The sequence below is a fragment of the Bufo gargarizans genome, chromosome 9, assembly GCF_014858855.1.
Source record: "Bufo gargarizans isolate SCDJY-AF-19 chromosome 9, ASM1485885v1, whole genome shotgun sequence".
Lineage (NCBI taxonomy): Eukaryota > Metazoa > Chordata > Amphibia > Anura > Bufonidae > Bufo > Bufo gargarizans.
In genome coordinates this window covers 161,904,465-161,927,120 of record NC_058088.1, presented here as the reverse complement: position 1 = coordinate 161,927,120, position 22,656 = coordinate 161,904,465, and the positions used below count along the sequence as shown (strand labels likewise).

Below are 22,656 nucleotides of genomic sequence, written 5' to 3'. Positions count from 1 at the left end.
CAGCCCACGGTCCCATCAGCCATCACTTCAACCACCTCACACTTTCCACAGCCCCGACCATCGCTACACTACATGTCCCACATCACCAATCTCCCAGCTGTTACTTGCCATCTACCCAGTATATTTGGTCGGCATACCTTTCACATAGGTATTTGTCCCTTCAGCACACAGCACTTCTGCCATCAGCCTTACCCCCTATCACCCACATCAACCCATATACCCATACACCTGCGCCATCCCACCGCTAGAACCCCCTACCAGTCCCTCTATCTCATTCCCCCCCTTTTTTTTCCCCCCAAATAAATTTCCGATTTCACCCCTACACCAGTCATCCATATCAGTCCAATAATGCTCCCCCAATTCAATTGTGCTCACACCATCAGTATTTATATATATATATTCATCTAATTACTCATTTCCCTCATCATCCAGTTCACCACTGCCCAAATCATCAATCCTATCACCCAACCAGCCTTAGCCTCCAATACACCGCAAACCACTCCCCTCCTCTAGTCATGACCCTTCTTGGAATTTTCCCTGTGAGCGATCCCGTCCCTGCGGCTCAGCGAGCCAGTATCTCATACAGCGCTCGGCGCATGCGCTGTTCACAATGACAGCTCCGGTCCGACGGACCGAACAGCTGTCACTCCCAGACTCCGCCCCCCTCTCTCCTGCTCTTCCGAGCGCGCCTTCCAGCAGGCGTGCAAGGCCGCGCTCCAAGCCCCAGTACGGACCCTACAGGTAAGATCAGCAGCCATGTGCCCCACAGGTGCTCCACATCTCCTCATGCCTCCCTTGTTAATTCAAATCATCTTGGGCCCACTTCCCAGTTGTGTCACCTCTTTCAGCACTGTTGTATCCAATAGTAGTTATATTAATTGTACATCCATCGCTGCATGTTTTTCATCCATTCAGGCTCCTATATTACGATCAACTAATTTATTTATTTATTTAATTAATGTTCATTTCCTTTCTGTTTGAATCAATGTGGGACCAGTAATCCCAGACTCATTTGGTTGCCCTGTGCATGTTTTTTATTGATGTATATATTTATTCCCAACAGTGGCTCCAGTCCTATATGTAACTATACATGCGGCCACGCATGCGCAAGCATATGTGTTTGCATGCATCCCCCCCTCATGCAGTTTATTTTTATTTTTTAATAGATTACATTATGTTCAATTTATTTTACCATTAATTCTTCACCTGTCCGTATTTGCGATATCTTCTATGTGCGCACAGCTTTAATCTCTCCCAACGACGTAATCTAGTGCTTTTGCTCTTTGTTTTATAATGCCTTGTTTTATTTTATTCCATTTTATTTGACTTATACATGTGCACAAACTTCTACGTGCACATTTACTTCTAATTCATTTTAACACGATTACGTGCACACATTCTTTTATAATATTTTAAATCATTCGACAAAAAATGTTTTTATTCTGTACCGAAAAAAACCTTTAAACCTGTGATTTCCCAGACTTGAAAAAGGAGTGTACCAACTCCGAAACGCGTTGTCCATCATCAATAAAAGACCCATTTATCCATCCACTGAGGTCGTGATTTTGCGCCAGAAGGTATCAATTGGTGCACTATATCAGTGCACCAACAATCTTTTTCCTATTGTATGACCAGATTAAAGGGGTTATCCAGGATTTTGATACTGATGGTCTGTTTTTAGGATAGCAAATCAATATCTGATCATTGGGAGTCTGACTCCCAGCCACCCTGGCGATCAGCTGTTTGAAGAGGCCACAGCACTCTTGTGATGACTGTTGTGACATCCTCCTAGGTCAGTGATGTCACATGGCCTAGGCACAGCTCAGTCCCATTTAAGTAAATGTCCCCAATACCAAGCACAGCTGCTATACAATGTACAGCACTGTGCTTGGTAAGCTGTGAGGAGACTACAGCACTCACTGGAGCTCTACAACCTCTTCAAACAGCTGGGGTGCTGGTAGTCAGACTCCCACCAATTCAATATCAATGACTTGTCTTGTGGGTAGGTCATCAATATGCTACTCCCGGAAAACCCCTTTAAATCTCTATCGTATTCTATCTTATTTACTAATGACTCTGGACCATCAGCAGTCATTGTACAGTAGATTTGTAATATTGGCAAAATTAGTCAATGAAATTTAAACCTTGACGCACAGAAAGCCGGCCCCCCATACGCTTGTGCCTAAAGAATTCTCCTGAGCAGCGTACTTACTGCTGTGCTTGGCAAACACTGCATTTATTTTGTCAAACGTATTGATTCTTATCCATAAACAGTTATTACAGCCAATAATATAAGTGGTAGTGTAGACCTGGGAAAGCTTACACTTTAGATAGGATATGTTCTCTGCAGGAGGCGGCTGGTGTTGATGGGTAGTAAATGGATTAACACAAAATTATAGAGTAGTTAAAGGTGTTGGAGATGAGCATTTGCAATCTAGGAATTGGAGGGTAATCTGTTAAAAAAAAGTAGATTAGTGCTGAGCTTAGTAGACTGAAATAAGGGTTTTTATGATGTGTGTAAGTAAGTACCCATTATAGGTTATGGTCATGCCACATTTGACTAATATAATATTCAACGTAGCATATCATAAATACTGTATTTTTCGCTTTATAAGATGCACTTTTTTCCCCTAAAAGTGGGGGGAAGAGTCTTATAAAGCGAATACTAGTGGAAAAAAGCGTTCTCTAGTATGCATTGGGTGCGGGGAGCAAAGCGCCGCAAGCGCTTGTAATACTCACCCACCCTGGTCTTCCTTCTTGGGGCCGGCTCTTCACTGTCCTGACCACGTACAGCATCAAGATGTAGTGTGCGCACTATGGCCTGATGCTGCACGCAGTCAGGTGACAAAGCATTGCAGGCCGGGAAGACAGGGTAGCGTGACTTCTGCCTGAGATGGAGAGGAGCCGCAGCGCTGGACAGGTAAGAGAAGTTTTTTATTTTAATCTGATCTGAGCTCTGATGGGGTCTAACATTGAGGGCTGATCTGAGGTCTGATGGGGGTCTGACAATGTGGGCTGATCTGAGGTATGATGGGGGTCTGACAATGTGGGCTGATCTCAGGTCTGATGGGGGTCTGACAATGTGGGATGATCTGAGGTCTGACAATGTGGACTAATATATGGTCTGATGGGGGTCTGACAATGTGGGCTGATCTGAGGTATGATGGGGGTTTCACAATGTGGGCTGATCTGAGGTCTGATGGGGGTTTCACAATGTGGGCTGATCTGAGTTCTGATGGGGGTTTCACAATGTGGGCTGATCTGAGGTCTGATGGGGGTCTGTCATTGCAGGCTGATCGGAGGTCTGATTGGGTTCTGACATGGAGGGCTGATGTGATGTCGTGATGGACATGATTTTGAAAGACACACACTTATCTTTATAAGGTACCAAACCTGACAGTGCATATCAGAGGATACCAAGCCATATGGAGTAAGCAACTGACTGTAGAGTCCAGAGACAGGATTGTGGGAAGGCACAGATCTGGAGAAGGGTACAAAAAAAATGTGTGTGCACTGCAACTTCCCAAGAGCCCAGTGGCCTCTATAATTCTTAGATGGAAGAAGTTTGGATCAACCAGGACTTTTTCTAGAGCTGGCCGTTCTCCAAACTGAGTAATCAGGGGAGAATTGCCTTGGTAACGGAGGTGACCCAGAAACCAATGTTCACTCTAGCTGAGCTCCAAAAATCCTCTGTGCAGATGTGAGAAACTTCCTTAATATCAACCATAAATGCAGCTTTTCTCCAATCTGGGCTTTATGGCAGAATGACCAAAAAGAAGCCTCTCCTCAGTAAAAGACATATGAAAGTTTATTAAAAAAATTCACATAAGGGACTGTTAGGCTGAGAGGAACAAGATTCTCTGGTCTGATAAAAATCTAAATTTAACTTTTTGACTTTAATTCTAAGCTATGTTTGCAGTAAACTAAACATTGTTCATTACCATCCCTACAGTGAAGCATTGTGGTGACAGTATCATGCTGTGGAGGTGTTTTTTTATTGACTGGGACACGGAAATTTGTCAGGGTTGAGGGAAAGCGTAATGGAGCACAGTACAGAGATAATCTTAATTAAACCTGATCCAGAGTGCTCTGGACCTCAGTCTGGGAGGAAGGTTCACCTTCCAACAAGATAATGACCCTAAGCACACAGCCATGACAACACAGAGTCCCGTCTTGAACCCATATCTGTTCTTTTCACCCTTATTTATTTCCCTTTCAAGTGAACATGCATTATCCAGGCAGACTACAGACTGCATCACCTTTTAAAACATATTCACAATATGTCCCTTCTTGGGACAAAAGTTTTATGGTCTTGATGACCTTTCCCTCTCACACCATTTATTCTATCCATGACTTGGACCTAATGTACTGTAAAACCTCAAGCTTAAGGAGACGATTTGTCACCAGGTTCTGCATGTCTGCCTCTATATATTACTAATAGTGCTCCCCTAGCCACCTGTGGCAAAAGTATTCTCAACAAAACTCTTGGGATGGAGAAAGAGACCCTACAATATCATGAAGAATGGTCCTTATCCTTGGAGTCCCTGAAAATAGTCTCCCCCCAATACCAGTGACTAAATGATGCAACTCTTCATCATGCATAGAGCTTACTGTGCCATATGACTGAGTGCATCATTTTAGGTTCTTGTATTGCATCTGCCGATCACCTCATATATATTGTATGTACAATGCATTTAGAAAGTTCTCAGACCCTTTCACTTTTTTCACATTTTGTTATGTTGCGGCCTTGTGCTACAATAAAAAAAAAAAAAAAAGTTTTCCTCCATTAATATGCACTTAACCCATAATGAGAAAATGAAAACAGAATTTTAGAATGTTTTTCTTACAAATGTATCAAAAAGGAAAAGCTAAACTTTGACATGACCATGAGTATTGTGACCATTTGCTATAACGCTTAATAATTAGCATTTCTCTTGATCATCTTTGAGATGTTTCTGTACCTAGATTGGAGTCCACCTGTGGTAAATTCAGTTGATTGGACATGATTTTGAAAGATAGTTTTCTGTTTATATAAGGTCTTACAACTAACAATGCGTATCTGAGCAGGAAAGAACATCCTGTAGAGCTAAGGGACAGGATTGTGTGAAGGCACAGATCTGGAGAAAGGTATAAACCATTTCTGCTCCACTGAAAGTTTCCAAGAGCACAATGGCCCCCATAATTCTGAAATGGGAGATGTTTGGAACAACCAGGACTCTTCCAACCCACCAAACTAAATAGTCATGGGAAAAGGACCTTGGTAAGAGAGCTAATGGTCACTTTGGCTGAGCTCCAAAGATCCTGTGTGCAGATGATAGAAACTTCCAGAAGGTCAACCATCACTGCATCATTCCTCCAGTCTGGGCTTCATGGCAGGAAAACAAAACAAAGCAAAGAAACTCCTCTGATGAAACCAAGATTGAACTTTTTGGCCTCATTTTTAAGGGTAATGTTTGGCGGAAACCAGAAACTTCCCAATACCATCCCTACAGTAAAGCAAGGTGGTGGCAACATCATGCTGTGGGGGTGTTTTTCAGCATCTGATCTGGGAAATGGAGACTGGTCAGGGTTGAGGGAAATTAGAGGGGGGGGGGGGTTGCCCCAGGTGCCTTGATCTTTATCCTGGTGGCAACCCCCCAGTGAAGTGAGTTAACTGGAGTTTTACTCTGGATTTTCTTTTATTCGGATTTTAATTGTGTATGTGTCTTATGTTCTTACTACTATTATTGTGGGTCATAATCTGCACAATTGGCACCTCCAATTAATTTACCTTTACTACCACCATTAGTGTATCTCTTTTCGGGGATTTACTCCTCCACCCGATTTATTGTATACCCTGTCCCTTGGGCCACCACAGACTCTTCTTCTCTGGGTGCGTGAGAGTGGCGCTGTCTCTCTCTTTTTTTTGGCTAGCTGGTAGGTGCCTTCCTCCTGACTACCAAGTTTTAATTACTCTCCTAACCGTATGAGCAGACCCAGATGGTAGGTGGGCTCATACACAGAAACCTCGGACCCTGAGTCGCCCTGATGACCCCTGAAAAAAAGGATTAGGAGCTAGAGACAACCTGTTCCTCCAGAATGCGGATGAACAGGAGTCTCACAGGCGAAGTAGCAAAGGTAAGGGAAGACCGTGAGCAGCAATCGGGTCGGCAGGTAAGAATCCAGTTATACAACAACACACCAAAACAACAAGCACTTACCTGCCGCAGCAACAGGGTGAAACACCAGCACCAAGACTACCTGGACCCCCATGCGGACCGAATACATGGTGGCCCCAAGCATAAATGCTCACTCACTTGTGGTTCCCCCTCCAGGGAACCCAGGGGCCTTCTCACCGATGGCACAGACAGACAGGGGAGTGCCTAGCAACCATGCTGGACAACACACCAAACAGACCAGACATGGAACACAGCACTAGACATAACACAACACCCTGTACATAAACCCTCACCAAACATATATAAGGGAAGGAAGGGGAAAATGCATAAGGATGACCTCGATGTCTAACTAGGTGGCCCTCACACTGGATGGATGGAAAATCCAGGGCAGGAGCATAGCTCCTGCACACACCACGGCTGAAGTACTACTGACCTCAAGCTCACAGCACCAGATAAAGAAGAGCCATGAGGCCACACCCAAAAGGCACCTAGCCAGGAAGTTAACCCCTTCATCACCAGAAAGGGAAAGAACCAGAAAAAGGAGGAAAGTATAAATATACTGCACCACAACCAGCATGCATGGAAAACGTGTCACGGCGCACAACAACAAGACCGTGACACAGCCATGACAGCTTCAGAGGGTCTGCACTGAAAAATGCCAGAAAATCCCTAAATCCATGTGTGCAAACCTTGTGGCATTATACCGAAAAAGACTGGAGACTGTAACTGCTGGCAAAGGTTCTTTACTGCGTAAAAAGGGTCTGAATACTTATATAAATGCAAGATTTTTATTTTTTTTGTAAATTAGCAAATGTTCTGATCATTCTGTTTTCACTTTGTCATTATGGGCTATTGAGTACAGAATAAGGGGGGGAAATTTGAACTAAAAAAAAAAAAATTTGCACAAGGCCACAACATAAAATGTTAAGACTTTCCGAATGCACTGTATGTTAAGGGATGCTGGGAACAGGTCCCTTTCCGAATGCACTGTATGTCAAGCGATGCTGGGAACAGGTCTAAAACTCATTAATGATACCAATGGATCAGCTCCTATGGAAAGTAAAGTCTGTTATTTGCTTCTGGACACCAAGATATACCCTCTCACAAGTAAAAGGATGTATGGCATTTTTTAAAACCAAGAAAACATATAGCCATAATCTAGATAGCCTCAATAATCTACACTCAGCAAAACTTGATTTGTTCTTTGAATTCTACCCTACTTAGGAAATATATTCATATTTAGAAACAAATAAAGCTTGCAACCAATCAGATTGATCCTTTCAAAAAAAAATTTCAAAGCAGCTCTAAAAATTTAAGGTGGAATCTTATAGGTTGCTATGAGAAACTAAGCCAGTTGTTCTTTCTGCAAGTTTTGGTAAATCCCCTCCCCCTTTATGCTATGCTATTTGAGTTTCATGTTGATTGCGCAGGCCGCAGGCGGTACTGCGCCTGCGTGAGTTTTCTGGCCGCAGACAGGAAGGAGGACGGGGCATTTCTATAAGGTAGACTATGACGTGGGGAGGGGGTGGAACCGTTTACCGGGCTGTGGGAGGTGTTTTGATGATCAGGAGGCTGTCTTGGGCACTGCAGGGGGGCGTCACTGGGCACCGGAGATTGAAAAAAAAAACGCCCCTCTGGGCACCTTGGACCCTAATTAGCATAAAATAAAAATCGCTTTTATATCAAAACTACCAAACGAAAATAAGTAAAAAGAAGACTGCTGGAAATAAGGTACTTTAGTCAACATAGCAATGGTGCCAGCTTAAAATGCTAAAAGCAGGTGACATAATCCCTTTAACCTTCTGTATTGTGGTGATTTATGATAATTTATGATTAATTTCTTATCTAACCACTAACCTGTTGTACTATACTCACATCATCAGGAGACATGTGCATGTGGCCTAAGTACAAGATAGAAGGGATTCATCATGGGTTGTATAAGGAGAAATTAGTCCAGGAATGATACAGGAGAGCTAGTGAAGACAGCCACATCCTAGTCACACAGACCTAATTTTATTAGAGTGAGTGAAATGTGCTTGTGTAAAAAGTGTGAAATTAGAAACATGTTAGAAACTGTTTATCAAGGATCTAAAAATGAATGAATATTTCAGGCTACAACACTAGGTAACCACTGGCAAACCTAACAATAGTTTCTTTCATATGTATCCATAGCCTTTATGATTTTTCCAGCAGCCATTTAAATGAATTGGGATGTCATACATAATCTATGGACATAAACAGTTTTTAAGTGATGGGCTATCCTCAAGATAGGGCATCACTACTTGATTGGCGGGGGGTCCAGCAACCTGTACCCCCTCCAATCAGCTGTCCTTCATTGCTCCATCACTGTAAGTTGGCATTGGACTTACAGAACACCATCAACATTGTAGTGGACCCCTACAATGTTGATGGTGCAGTGAAGTTCCGGCATCAGCTTTCGATGACGGAGATATATACAGTTGCAAGAAAAAGTATGTGAACCCTTTGGAATGATATGGATTTCTGCACAAATTGGTCATAAAATGTGATCTGATCTTCATCTAAGTCACAACAATAGACAATCACAGTCTGCTTAAAATAATAACACACAAAGAATTAAATGTTACCATGTTTTTATTGAACATACCATGTAAACATTCACAGTGCAGGTGGAAAACGTATGTGAACCCTTACACTTAATAACTGGTTAACCTCCTTTGCAGCAATAACTTCAACCAAACGTTTCCTGTAGTTGCAGATCAGACGTGCACAACGGTCAGGAGTAATTCTTGACCATTCCTCTTTACAGAACTGTTTCAGTTCAGCAATATTCTTGGGATGTCTGGTGCGAATCGCTTTTTTGAGGTTTTGCCACAGCATCTCAATCGGGTTGAGGTCAGGACTCTGACTGGGCCACTCCAGAAGGTGTATTTTCTTCTGTTTAAGCCATTCTGTTGTTGATTTACTTCTATGCTTTGGGTCGTTCTCCTGTTGCAACACCCATCTTCTGTTGAGCTTCAGCTGGTGGACAGATGGCCTTAAGTTGATAAACTTGGGAATTCATTTTTCCTTCAATGATAGCAATCCGTCCAGGCCCTGACGCAGCAAAGCAGCCCCAAACCATGATGCCCCCACCACCATACTACACAGTTGGGATGAATTTTTGATGTTGGTGTGCTGTGCCTCTTTTTCTCCACACATAGGGCCAGATTTATCACGACTCTGACAGCTCACTCCACTTTCACATATGGCTAAAGTCAGTTTTAGCCAAGTCAGATTTATGATCGCCCCTTTAAGACTGTAATAAATGTGGTTTGACGGTAGCAGTTTATCCGTCAGAAAGCAGCTTTACAAAAGTCGCACGTTTTTATGAAAAAGTCGCATGTTCTATTAAAAAGTCTCATAAGATAAGCATGGTCCTCACTGGAGTGAAGTTGCGACTTTTTAGCGACTTTTTAAAAAAGTCCCAATAGTAAATCTGTAGAGATTCATTTACATATGAAAACACGCCCACTTTCAGAAAACTGGCGAGCATAGTGCAGAGCAGAAAAAAGTCGCAAATTTGTGCGCAGTTTTAGCCTTTGGGACTTTTTTGCGACTTTTCCACTCCACAAAAGTGACTTTGCCTAATGATATATCTGGCCCATAGTGTTGAGTGTTTCTTCCAAACAACTCAACTTTGGTTTATTCTGTCCACAGAATATTTTGCCAGTACTGCTGTGGAACATCCAGGTGCTCTTGTGCAAACTGAAAACGTTCAGCAATGCCTTTTTTAGACAGCAGTGGCTTCCTCTGTGGTATCCTCCCATGAAATCCATTTTGTTCAGTGTTTTACGTATCGTAGATTCGCTAACAGGGATGTTAGCATATGCCAGAGACTTTTGTAAATCTTTAGCTGACACTCTAGGATTCTTCTTCACCTCATTGAGCAGTCTGTGCTGTGCTCTTGCAGTCATCCTTACAGGACGGCCACTCCTAGGGAGAGTAGCAGCAATGCTGAAATTTCTCCATTTATAGACAATTTGTCTTACTGTGGACTGATGAACAGCAAGGCTTTTGGAGATACTTTTATAACCCTTTCCAGCTTTATGCAAGTCAACAATTCTTAATCGTAGGTCTTCTGAGAGCTCTTTTGTGTGAGGCATCATTCACATCAGGCAATGCTTCTTGTGAAAAGCAAACCCAAAACTGGTTTGTATTTTTTTTTTTTAGGGCAGGGCATCTGTAACCAACACCTCCAATCTCATCTCATTGATTGGACTCCAGTTGGCTGACACCTCACTCCAATTAGCTCTTGGAGATGTAATTAGTCTAGGGGTTCACATACTTTTTCCACCTGCACTGTGAATGTTTACATGGTGTGTTCAATAAAAACATGGTAACATTTAGTTCTTAGTGTGTTATTAGTTTAAGCAGACTGTGATTGTCTATTGGTGTGACTTAGATGAAGATCAGATCACATTTTATGACCAATTTGTGCAGAAATCCATATCATTCCAAAGGGTTCACATACTTTTCTTGCAACTGTAGATCAGCTGATGGGCGGGGGTGCTGAGTGTTGAACTCCAACTGATCATCTATTGTGAGAATAGGCCATCACTTAAAAAAAAAAGAATGGACAACCCCTTTAAACTTAGTCTTAATTGTTTTACATTTTTTGCTTTGACCAGTCATGATCTTTCTTCAGGAAAAGGGTAAATGTTTAAAAAGAAAGCCACTCTTTAGGATTGGCCATCCAGCATTTTGTAAGTAAACTGCTGGACATGAAACGAAGCAATTACTTATTTACGGCTACGTTTCCAGCTCCAAAGGACTAAGACATCATGTGACGCACCAGTGATTTGCAATCTGCATGTGTGAGAAGGTGTCCGGTTGATATTTGCTCAGTTTCAATGAGTGAGCATTCACCTTTTGTGTAAATGGTAATTAGATCATTAGAAGATCTGTACTTGCACCTGAAAAGTGTGGCTTTGTGAATATGGAGTAATTACACACCTCGACAATGAAAGAGGGAGGTCAGTCGGGGTTAAGTGCATAATAATGCACAGGTGGAGCAGAGCCTTTGAGAAGCCAGAAGCAAAGGGGTTAGGCTGATGTGTTTCAAAGGATGGAAATGTCAGTGAAGCTACCATAGATACTGTTATTTGCTGCTCAGCCTTTCAAGTGCTTACCCCGGTGATTTGAATTATTAAAAACTATCAGGAATTTAGTTATGCATGACCAGACACAGGGTATAGGTTGTTTTGTGCTCTTATCTTAAATGTCTTGTTTCCACTTTACTTATTGCTTGTTCCATTTGCAAGGTTTAAGAATCGAGAAAAACACCTTGAAAAACGAATCTGTGCGTAAAGTTTATATTATGTACATCCATATTGAACTGGTCAGCATTCACATGATACTTTACTGGGAAAAGTGCCCTGTTTCATAGCAATCTGTCATAAAGTTGAACCATGTTTGCTGTGAGCAACAAGGACACTTTATGTGACACCAGTGCTACTCACCCATTTTGTAAATTTACTTGGCCAAAAATATGCAGAGTTCTAGACATCATTTGCTTGTTGACCATCTCATTCTGTGACCATAGTTATTAATATGGCATTGTTCCTTCTCTCACTAATATGACAAGGCTTTATGCTAGATTCTGGACCACATCCATTGACCTCCAGAGAAAATAAGTACTAACGTTGAGTGATAAGGGCTGATGTGGGGGGGGCCTTAGTGATGTGTCCATAGCACCCCTTCAACATGAAGGTGCACCACCTGGCTTACCCCAGTATTTTTGATGGAGCTCAAACAGATGAAGCAGCTGTACAGCAACAGTGTCTTCCTCCAGCACACCCTTTGAGAAGCACACACTGATGGGAACGAACCACATAGTCTATTTCTTTTGCTTTAGCCCTTCAACCTGATCTTGCACCAATGATGCTATCACACTACAAACCCTCTTTATGTCCTTGTGCTCCTCCCTCTGTCTCTGTGCTCTTCCATCTCTCTCTCTGCATGCTCTTCCATCTCTTCCTCCCTCTCTTCCTCCCTCTCTGCATGCTCTTCCTCCCTCTCTGCATGCTCTTCCTTTTCTCTCTCTTCATGCTCTTCCATCTCTCTATGCCCTCAACTCTCTCTCCCTCTCACTATGCTCTCTCCTCTCTCTGTCTGCATGCTCCTTGTCACGACCGCTATCCCAGCAGCAGTCGTGTCGCACCAGACGGAGGGGAAGGGGGACCCTTATCTACGGATGGGAAATAGAACGGTCACCCCTGACTAACCCTAAGCTGGCACCTGTCTGTCCTGATACCCTAGACGGGGTGTGAACCCGTGCGGCGAGCAGGATGCCTAAACCCTCAGTCACCCTAACAAGACTAGACTGGGGAAAGGCAGATGGGAGCACTAGTCACCATCACTCACGTCTAGGAGAACAACAGGGGAAGACAGCAACAAACAAACAAACAATCAAACATAGATAGACTTATCCAGTCACGAGCAGAGAAGGTGATCCCAGTAACGACGGTCCACACCGGACGAGAGCTCCACAGCAATACCATCAAACGATCTCCTTCAAAGGTCAGAATAGCACTGGAAGTAAGGACTATATCTGGCAATGACTGCAAGTGAAACTGAAACTAATATAGTAGCTGGGAGTGGCAGACAGGACTCACCTGAGAAGGATGCCTACAAACTCCCAGTCAGGACAAAAAGGTTCACAAGGCAAAACCCTGATGACATACCCTGAACCACAGAGCAAACTCACAAGCTATCGCGAGTAGCAAGTCGCTGCGACCTTCTCCTCCCAGACCTGTCTGGATCAGTCACAGTCGTGACACTCCTACCTCTGTTTCCATGCTTCTCTCCTTTCACCTATCCTCCTTTCATCTATCACTCACAGCTCGGTCTTGTGGCACTTATCAGACAATGTTAATACAGGCCGTAGTGCATGCAGCCTTAAAGGGGTTGTCAACCTTTTACTATTGATGACCTATCCTCAAGATAGGTCATCAATAGAGATGAGCTAATTTCATATTTTGAAATTTGTTTGCCATTCGTTTACTGGTAAAAGCAGAATTGTGTTATGGATTCTGTTACCACTTACCTTAAAGCAATTCTATTATGGAATGCCTTTAGAGGCATTCCGTTATGCATTCCGTCATAGAATTGCGTTATTGTCCGTGGTAACGGAATCCATAATTCAATTCTGCTTTTACCATTAAACGAATCGCAAACAAATTTCATAAGCGGAAATTTGCTCATCTCTAGTTATCAATATTAGATTGGCAGGGGGCCAACTCCCGACACGCCTGTTCATCAGTTGTTTGAAGAGAAGGCTGCGCTCATATGAGCACTGCTTTCTCTGCTCTGTTTACCTGCTCGTCGCAGCAATTGCACTGGTGAGCAGGTGTAATTACAAGTATGGTGTCCTCATTCACTTCTATGGCATGGCTCTGTGGTATTCTCTTGAACAGACAGTGCTACCTGATACAAGTGAATGGAGACGCCATACTTATTATGCTGCTCACCACTGCAATTGCTCTCATATTGATCATCTATCCTGAGGTTAGGCCATCAATATTGAAAATGAGAACAACCCCTTTAAGTTAAATTGTGTGATTAGGATCTGCACAACACAAAAGTATTGTTAAAGTAAAAAAGAGCTAAAAAGAGATATTTAAGTATAAAAAGTTTAAGTACTGCATATACACAACAAACCAATAAAGAACTGAGGACAGTTTTAGTTAAAAGACTTTCCGAGATTTAAATACTGATTACCTAACCTCTGGATAGGTGGTCAGTATCTGGTGGGGGCTCAACACCTGGGACCCCCCCTCTCCCCCAATCAGCTGTTTTAGAAGGCACTGCCCTCCCTGTTATCCAGAAGTGAAAAAAACACATACTGACTGAATACGTAGCTGCACTGGAGTGGGGTGGAATGGCAGGTCCCTCAAACGTACTATTCCAATAAAATAAATAAAGTCTTAATAAACCTGTTCCAGCAAACTATACTTTGCTGAAATCATGCAGCCCTCTGGATACCTTTTATATTGCCCTTCTGAGCAATCAGAGCGAAATCTAAACCAAACCCTCCAGTACTTTACTAAAGACAATGTATGTAAATATATAGAGGTATAATGTTGTAGCTACTAATAAATGTTTTTTCTTTTCTACTATTTTTTTCAGGATCTTGTCTAAATCTGTGATATGACTCCTAAGATTTTGTACTTCATTCATTGTTTTGCTTTGTTTTTGTTTTTTTTCCCTTTACATTGGAAAGCTATATCGTTATAGCTATCATAAAGAGTTCTGTGTGTTTTCCCCATAGCATGTAGTAAAGACAGGGCATTTATCTAGTTTTACTGGATTGTGTATATAGAAGTATGATCTACCCAGTGCGAAAATCCTGCTGACTTCATTCTCGGATATGCTTTATACTGTACATTCCCCAGAATGTGTCATCCGCTGATAAAGTTACAATTTATACATTATAACTGCACACTGTTTTCTTTTCTTTTTTTTAAATAAACCCCATACTATAATAGGATAATATGTGCCCCTTATGACACAACCCGAAATTTTAAAGTTCTACCCCAAACCATTTTGAATGGAAATCGATCCAAATTGCTTTAACGACTTAAGTTAATTATGGCCGGACAGTGAATTAACTGACAAAATATCCCGCATTATACTAATGGTGTGATTCACAGTGGTCACATTAATTTTCTGAAAGGTTCCATGCACATTCCTGCTTAATTAAAATAACCTTCAGTGATATTTACGTGGGGCTAGGAAGAAGACTTGCACTACATATCAGTTTGATCCGTTCGTGTGCTGGTGTGACCTCACTTAGCAGCAAGTGTTTCTGGCTTAAGCCGACTTCAAGGAAAATCTGCAAAAATGACATTTTTATTTTAAACGGCAACAATTTCAGATGAATGAGTTCCTTTAATTACTGGTATCTATCTTATGATCGGCAGGCAGGGGGATTTAAATGTGTATTTATAGACACATCATCAGGGTCTTGTTTTTATACTTGTAAATCTGCTGCTTGCTATGTATTGTATTTCTCTTTCTTTCTCTCTTTCTTTCGTTCTCTCTTTCTTTCTTTCTCTCTTTCTTTTTCTTCCGTTCATTCTTTTATATTAAATAGTGTCTTGTATTTTTCTATATCTTTGGAGTACGCATTCTAGAATTGTTTAATATGTTCTGCTTTTTGCATCTGTGATTTTCTTACACTAAGGCCTCATGGACACGGCTGTTGCAATTTGCGGTCCCCAATGCACGGGCAACATCTGTGCAGATTCCACAGACTGATCCAGACCCATTCAACATGAAAGGGTCCGTGATCCGTCCGCACCGTAAAAAAGAAAAAAAAAAAACAGAACATGTTCTATTTTTTTGCGATGCAGAGGCACGGAGAGAAACTGAAGAAAAAGTTAATCCCAGACTCCGGATAAAACAATGGAATCCTTTATTGAAAAATAGTCATATAATCCAGGTATGCCAAACACATAGTGCACAGAAAAGCACTCCTCCTGTGACGCGTTTCGGATGTATATGACACCCATAGTCGGGGTTCTGTGCCTACGTTCTGCAATGCACCTTCTGGATTGCGGGCCCATCTAACATGCCAGAGGCTGTTCACCTTGAAGACCTGCTGCGGCTATAGGTACGGCCCGGCACGAGATTTACACCTTCTCCCCAGGATTTTCAAGGGCCAACAAAAGCTCACAGGACGCCGCCAGAACAACGCTTTCCAAGGTGCGGGCCCCTCTCTCGGGGCAAACCCATTCCAGGGCGCCCTACCCTTCACAAAGAAAAAATAACTCTCCTGGGGCTCCCGCCGGCTTCCCGGGATCGGTGGTGTTCCCGTACTGGACGCCCTCCTGCCCTGCAACTGAGAGGGGTGGGGAGGAGAAGGGGCACTCGTCTCCGCCACTCCGGGTTTGGAATCCATGGGTTTGGGCCGCAATATGGGCACAGCCAAACAATGGCCGTGTGCATGAGGCCTTACTCTGCAGCTGTCCTAAATTCTAACTATATGGCTAACAAAGAAAAAGTCTGCTGATGAAGCTGACTGGTTGATCATGTCACCTGACATCCTATGCCGAATCTGGTTGGTTAGAGTCCTTAGGACTCTCCCTATTCCGTTTGAGCTGCTTAGCAGCAGTCATGTGACATGAATATTCCAACTTTCAACATTACGACAAAACGTCATGTGCTAGTTATTTCTTTAGACATCCTACACACGGGTGCAGGTGAATGCATATAAGATCCGTACAAATTTTCGTGTGGATTTATCTGAGTTTCTGCAGCAGATCTACACCAAAATCCGCAATGTCTAATTGCGTTTTTTGATGCGGTTTTGCCGCTGATCTCGCTCCTTCCTTTGAAAAGCGGGAAATCCACAGATAAAACCGCAGACATAATTAACATGCTATTTAACTTGAAATCCGTGCGGCAGGTCATTTTCTGCATGGAAAAAATCAAAAAATTGTACATGAGATTTATGATATCTCATATACTCTGCTGGTACTGTAATACGCTGCAGGTTTTCCGCACGTATTCCGCAGTGTGTGCAGGTGGCCTTAAACTGCCAGCACATTCCATATAGGGGACAGGGCAACCAAGAGGGGAAGCCACATGATCTGCAGATGAGACGTCTTCCCACAGCATCAAAAGCCGGAATCTTCATGTCCATGACCACTGCTCAGAAAGGAAGGTCACATACCAAATTTAAATAGTAGAGTATTTAGTAAGTCACTTATCTTATGAGGACTGTTTTAATTTTTTTTTTATATTGACTGCACAACCTCTTTAACTTGACAGATTTAAAGGTATTTTCATGCGGGAAAAAACACGGCATAATACAGTATCAGCAAAGTGTATGAGATTATACAAAACTCATGTACGTTTTGCTTTTTCATTCCATGTGGATTTTAAAGTTTATAGCATGTCAATTCTTTGTGTGCGGATTTTACCCTTTTCAATGCAAGGGTAAGATCTGCAGAAAATTTGCATCAAATCCGCACCAAAAAATGCAAGTAACACTAGCACTTTTTGGTGCGAATTTGGAGTGAAAACGCACAGAAATCCACACACAAATCCGTGAAAAATTTCTGCAAGACAGCCCGCACCCGTGTCACACTGACCAAAGACTGACTGTGTGAAAGCAGCCTAATTCTGTGCCTTCCTGATCTTGGTTCTAAGAGTTTTTAGGCGTGACTTCCATAAGATATAGTGTTCTTTAAGACACATTATTCGCTATTAGTTTATTAGTGGTTGTTTTTTTGTTTTTTTTACACAAATTGGTATAATGGTTCTTTTATATTTTCTAGGTATCTGCATTAAAGAACAGACTGAGAAAGGTGTCCACAACAACTGGAGACGGGGTGGCGCGAGCTTTCTTAAAAGCCCAAGCTTCTTTGTTTGGCAGCTACAGAAGTGCCCTCAAAATTGAGCCAGTAAGTGGAATATGTTTCTTACATGAAATCTAGTGGATATGATAGACGTGTGAGAAGATCACAAATCGGCAGTACTGGACCACCAATTATTATTTTTATGTATTATTTTTATGTATTTTTTTTAGGGCATGTGACATTTTTACCATACAGGGGTGTGTGTGTGTATGTGTGTATATATATATATTAACACAACACTTTCTGTTTTGCTCCCATTTTGCATGAGCTGAACTCAAAGATCTAAAAACATTTTCTACATACACAAAAGACCCATTACTCTCAAATATTGTTAACAAATCTGTCTAAATCTGTGTTAGTGAACACTTCTCCTTTGCTGAGATAATCCATCCCACCTCACAGGTGTGGCATATCAAGGTGCTGATTAGACAGCATGAATATTGCACAGGTGTGCCTTAGACTGCCCACAATAAAAGGTCACTCTGAAATGTGCAGTTTGATCACACAGCACAATGCCACAGATGTTGCAACGTTTGAGGGAGCGTGCAATTGGCATGCTGACTGCAGGAATGTCTACCAGAGCGGTTGCCTGTGCAAAGAATGTTCATTTCTCTACCATAAGCCATCTCCAAAGGCGTTTCAGAGAATTTGGCAGTACATCTAACCGGCCTCACAACCGCAGACCACTGTGTAACCACACCAGCCCAGGACCTCCACATCCAGCATGTTCACCTCCATGATCGTCTGAGACCAGCCACCCGGACAGCTGCAGCAACAATCGTTGCATAACCAAAGAATTTCTGCACAAACTGTCAGAAACCGTCTCAGGGAAGCTCATCTGCATGCTCGTCGTCCTCATCGGGGTCTGGACCTGACTGCAGTTCGTCATCGTAACTGACTTGAGTGGGCAAATGCTCACATTCGATGGCGTCTGGCTTGTTGGAGAGGCGTTCTGTTCATGGATGAGTCCCGGTTTTCACTGTTTAGGGCAGATGGCAGACAGCGTAGTGTGGTGTGTGGGTGAGCGGTTTGCTGACGTCAACGTTGTGGATCGAGTGGCCCATGGTGGCGGTGGGGTTATGGTATGGGCAGGCATATGTTATGGATAACAAACATAGGTGCATTTTATTGATGACATTTTGAATGCACAGAGATACCGTGATGAGATCCTGAGCCCATTGTTGTGCCATTCATCCACGACCATCACCTCATGTTGCAGCATGATAATGCAAGGCCCCATATTGCAAGGATCTGAACACAATTCCTGGAAGCTGAAAACATCCCAGTTCTTGCATGGCCAGCATACTCACCGGACATGTCACCCATTGAGCACGTTTGGGATGCTCTGGATTGCCGTATACGACAGCGCGTTCCAGTTCCTGCCAATATTCTGCAACTTCGCACGGCTATTGAAGAGGAGTGGACCAACAATCCACAGGCCACAATCAACAACCTGATCAACTCTATGCAACGGAGATGTGTTGCACTGTGTGAGGCAAATGGTGGCCACACCAGATACCTCCCTCCCCCTCCCAGTAAGGCAAAACTGTGCACATTTCAGAGTGGTCTTTTATTGTGGGCAGTCTAAGGCACACCTGTGCAATATTCATGCTGTCTAATAAGGCACCTTGATATGCCACACCTGTGAGGTTGGATGGATTATCTCAGCAAATGAGAAGTGCTCACTAACGGAGATTTATGGTCCATTCACACGTCCGTAACTGTTTTGCAGATCCGCAAAACACGGACACCGGCAATGTGCGATCCGCAATTTGCGGACCACACATCGCCGACACTATAATAGAAAATGCCTTTTCTGGTCCGCAATTCCTCTTGTTCTATTTTTTTCGAGAACGGAATTGCCGATCCCGAAAATACGGATCCCCGAAATGAGGATGCGGATCCTGGAAATGCGGATGTGGATCCCGGAAATACGGATCCGCATCCGTTCCAGCCCCATTGAAAGTGAATGGGTCCGCACCCGTTCCGCAAATTGCGGCAACAGGTGCGGACCCAAATTACAGAGGTGTGAATGGACCCTTAGATTTGTGAACAATATTTGAGAGTAATGGGTCTTTTGTGTATGTAGAAAAAATGTTTCAGATCTTTGAGTTCAGCTCGAGCAAAACCAAAAGTGTTGTGTTTATATTTTTGTTCAGTGTGTATATATATATATATACACACACACACAATAGAAGGCAGTAGCAATTATATAATTATCTGGCTGTGTTCTGTTCTAGCAGTATATGTTTTTTTAAGTGGGAGCTGAAAACAGGTATTCCTTATCTGTATGGCAAAACCATGAGGTGAACCTAGCCTAAAATCTGGCAAATTGCCTAGAATTTGAGGGGAATTCATCATGTGGGTAATATTTGCTTGAGGCTGCGTTGGTTTAGTTTACAAATTTTGCACTTTATTAAATTTGGTGCCTCTCTAAACCTTCTGTCTAGAAATACTACTCTGGCCCCCACCCACTACCTGCTGGAGTCGGCTTGTGACTTTTTTGCAACTTTTCAAGACTGAAGTGAGTGGTGTAAAATGCTAAATTTTTATATCTTGTGAGTACAGGGAATGATAAATTCCCCCGTTGTGTCTGATTTTTAGAAAAACAGCGGTGGACCAAGATCACAGACATCACTAATGTCACCTTCTCGCATGTGTCTATGACATGTCAGAGGATCATATTGATTGGATTTTTTCTTTCATGCCTCCATTGACAAGAAGCTTGTCTACTCGGCTACTGTTTTTTTTCCAAATTGTCTACACTCTCTGTATTTTTCTTGTGTTGCTTTCAATTTGTAACGTAGCTTAAGGACTCTGATGAACTGATTTTTTTTTTCTCCGCATTCGATCCGCATTTTTTGCGGGTTAGATGCAGACCCATTCATTTCAATGGGGCCGCAAAAGATACGCACAGTGTGCTGTCCACATCCGTATGTCCATTCTGTGTCCCCGCAAAAAAATAGAACATGCCCTAATCTTGTCCGTAATAATAGGAATGTTTTATTATAGCCTGGACATTCCGTTCTACAAAATGTGGAACTCACATGGCTGGAATCTGTGTATTGCGGATCTGCATTTTGCGGACTGCAAAAACGGCTACAGCAGTTGAGTGGCTGTGCTCCAGTACTAGCTTACATATGCTTGTATAGTTAAACGGGTTTTTTAACTCTTTGTAACCGATGACATCTTAATAGGTCATCAGCATCTGATAGGTGGGGTTGAATGGGGCTGACCTGTGCCTGGGCCACATGACCAATAAATGTGACGTTGCTGGTCGAGGATAAGCTAGGAGAAGGCCGCAGCACTCACAGGAGCGCTGGGGCTTGGGCAAACAGCCGATCGAAAGTGGTCCCATATAATAGGTTATCAGTTACAAAAAGTCAAATAATCAAAAAAGTTAATGTCCCCTAGAGGTTCATTGGGTTAAACATGTTATGTGCCAAATTATAAATATATATAGTAAAAAACTAAAATAAAAGCCCACACCATCCAAAACTGTCACCATAGCTGCCCTGTTCATAAAATGCTAAATTTATAGTATTTTTTTAATCATTTTGCATACTTAAAATAGTCTCATCTCATATGTTGGTGGTATATCGCTATGCCATCAAGGTCCCAGCCCTAGGACTCACTCATATCTCCAGAATGGGCCCTCCAAAGGGAACTAGAGTGCACTGTGCAAGTACGGCCTCCCTCCTCTCACTGCTGCGGGAGTTCTGAGAATAGCTGAGCGCTGGCTTGGCTATTTCCATCAGTCCCTAGAGGTAAATGGAGAAGGTGACCGTGCATGTGCAGTGCGCTTCTATGGGAGATCGAAAAATAGCCAGGCGAGCTCACTCAGCTATTTTCGGAACTCTCATTGAATTGAATGGAGAGTATGCGCGGTGTGCTCTTATTCACTTAGGGTAGGCTCTCTGGAACCTACTCCTATCTCCTGAATGGGCCACCCAATCTGACACTGTATGAGATGAGACAACTTCTCTAAAGCATAAAGTATGGTTTGAAAACGTTTTGTTTTGTCAATTTCTTTCCCAAAGAAAAAAAGAAAAAAGAATTGTTAAAAAAAGTATTACTTAAAAGCCTTTAGTGTCCTGTAAAAACTAAGGAAACATTTTTTGGTAGCCCGGTGAATAGAAAAGTTAGGGCCATTAAACCACCACCTGCACTAAATCAACAAAAAAGTGCCTGACGATAAAGGCATTCTAAGACCTAGTCATTAAAGGGATTTATATTGATGACTTATCTTCAGGATAGGTCATCGATATCAGATCGGTGGGAGTCTGACACCTGGCACCTCCGCCGATCAGCTGTTTGAAGGGGAGATGGTGCTCCCCGATCCTGAAGACAGGTCATCAATATAAAACCCCTGTACAATCCCTTTAATGACAAGGTCCGAGAGTGCCTTTATTGTCAGCCACATTTTTGTTGATTTAGTGCACGTGGTGGTTAAATGGCCCTAACTCCATGGGAGCGCTGCTTCCTCTTCATTACACTGTCCGTCGCCTCGTAAGTGCAGTGTAATCACAACTACTGGCTCCATTCAGTCGAATACTACGTATACTACGTCACCGCTACAAGGGAGACAACATGTAGTGTACCGAAGAGGAAGCAGCGCTCGCATGGCGGTTCGCCTCCTCTTCAAACAGCTGATTGGCAAGAGTTCCTGGTGTGGGACCCCCGCTGATCAGACATTGATGACCTACTGTATACTGCAGATAAGTCTTTAATATATATTGCTGCGCAACCCCTTTAATAGATTAAGAAGTTGAAAAACATTTAATTAGTTACTGCCCTAAACTATCTCATCCTGAAAAATCCGAGCTCTCTCCAGATAGCAGAATGTAACTCCCTTTCACGATGGGTTAAAGTATTATTATTATGATTATAATTTTTATTATTATTAAAGCGCCATTCATTCCATAGCGCTGTACATATGATAAGCGGTGCACATACATAATACAGACAACTGCACTCAGCATAAACAAGACGAGTTACAGACTGGTACAGAAGAAGAGGGGGCCCTGCCCGCGAGGGCTTACAATCTACAATATCAATCTTATTCGCCTACAGATTATATTTGACTGATACTAACAAAAGTTAACTTTGTTTTT

General features: G+C 42.6%; 1 protein-coding gene across 4 annotated transcripts in view; it reads left to right on the top strand.

Moving 5' to 3' along the window:
* Positions 1 to 22,656, top strand: part of DENND1A (DENN domain containing 1A) — a 746,239-nt gene that overhangs the window by 486,871 nt on the left and 236,712 nt on the right. For all 4 annotated transcript variants that reach the window (XM_044305779.1, XM_044305777.1, XM_044305778.1 and 1 more), the window contains exon 13: positions 17,462 to 17,587. In XM_044305779.1, the coding sequence (XP_044161714.1) occupies positions 17,462 to 17,587 (126 nt within the window). The remainder of the gene's footprint in view (positions 1 to 17,461; positions 17,588 to 22,656) is intronic.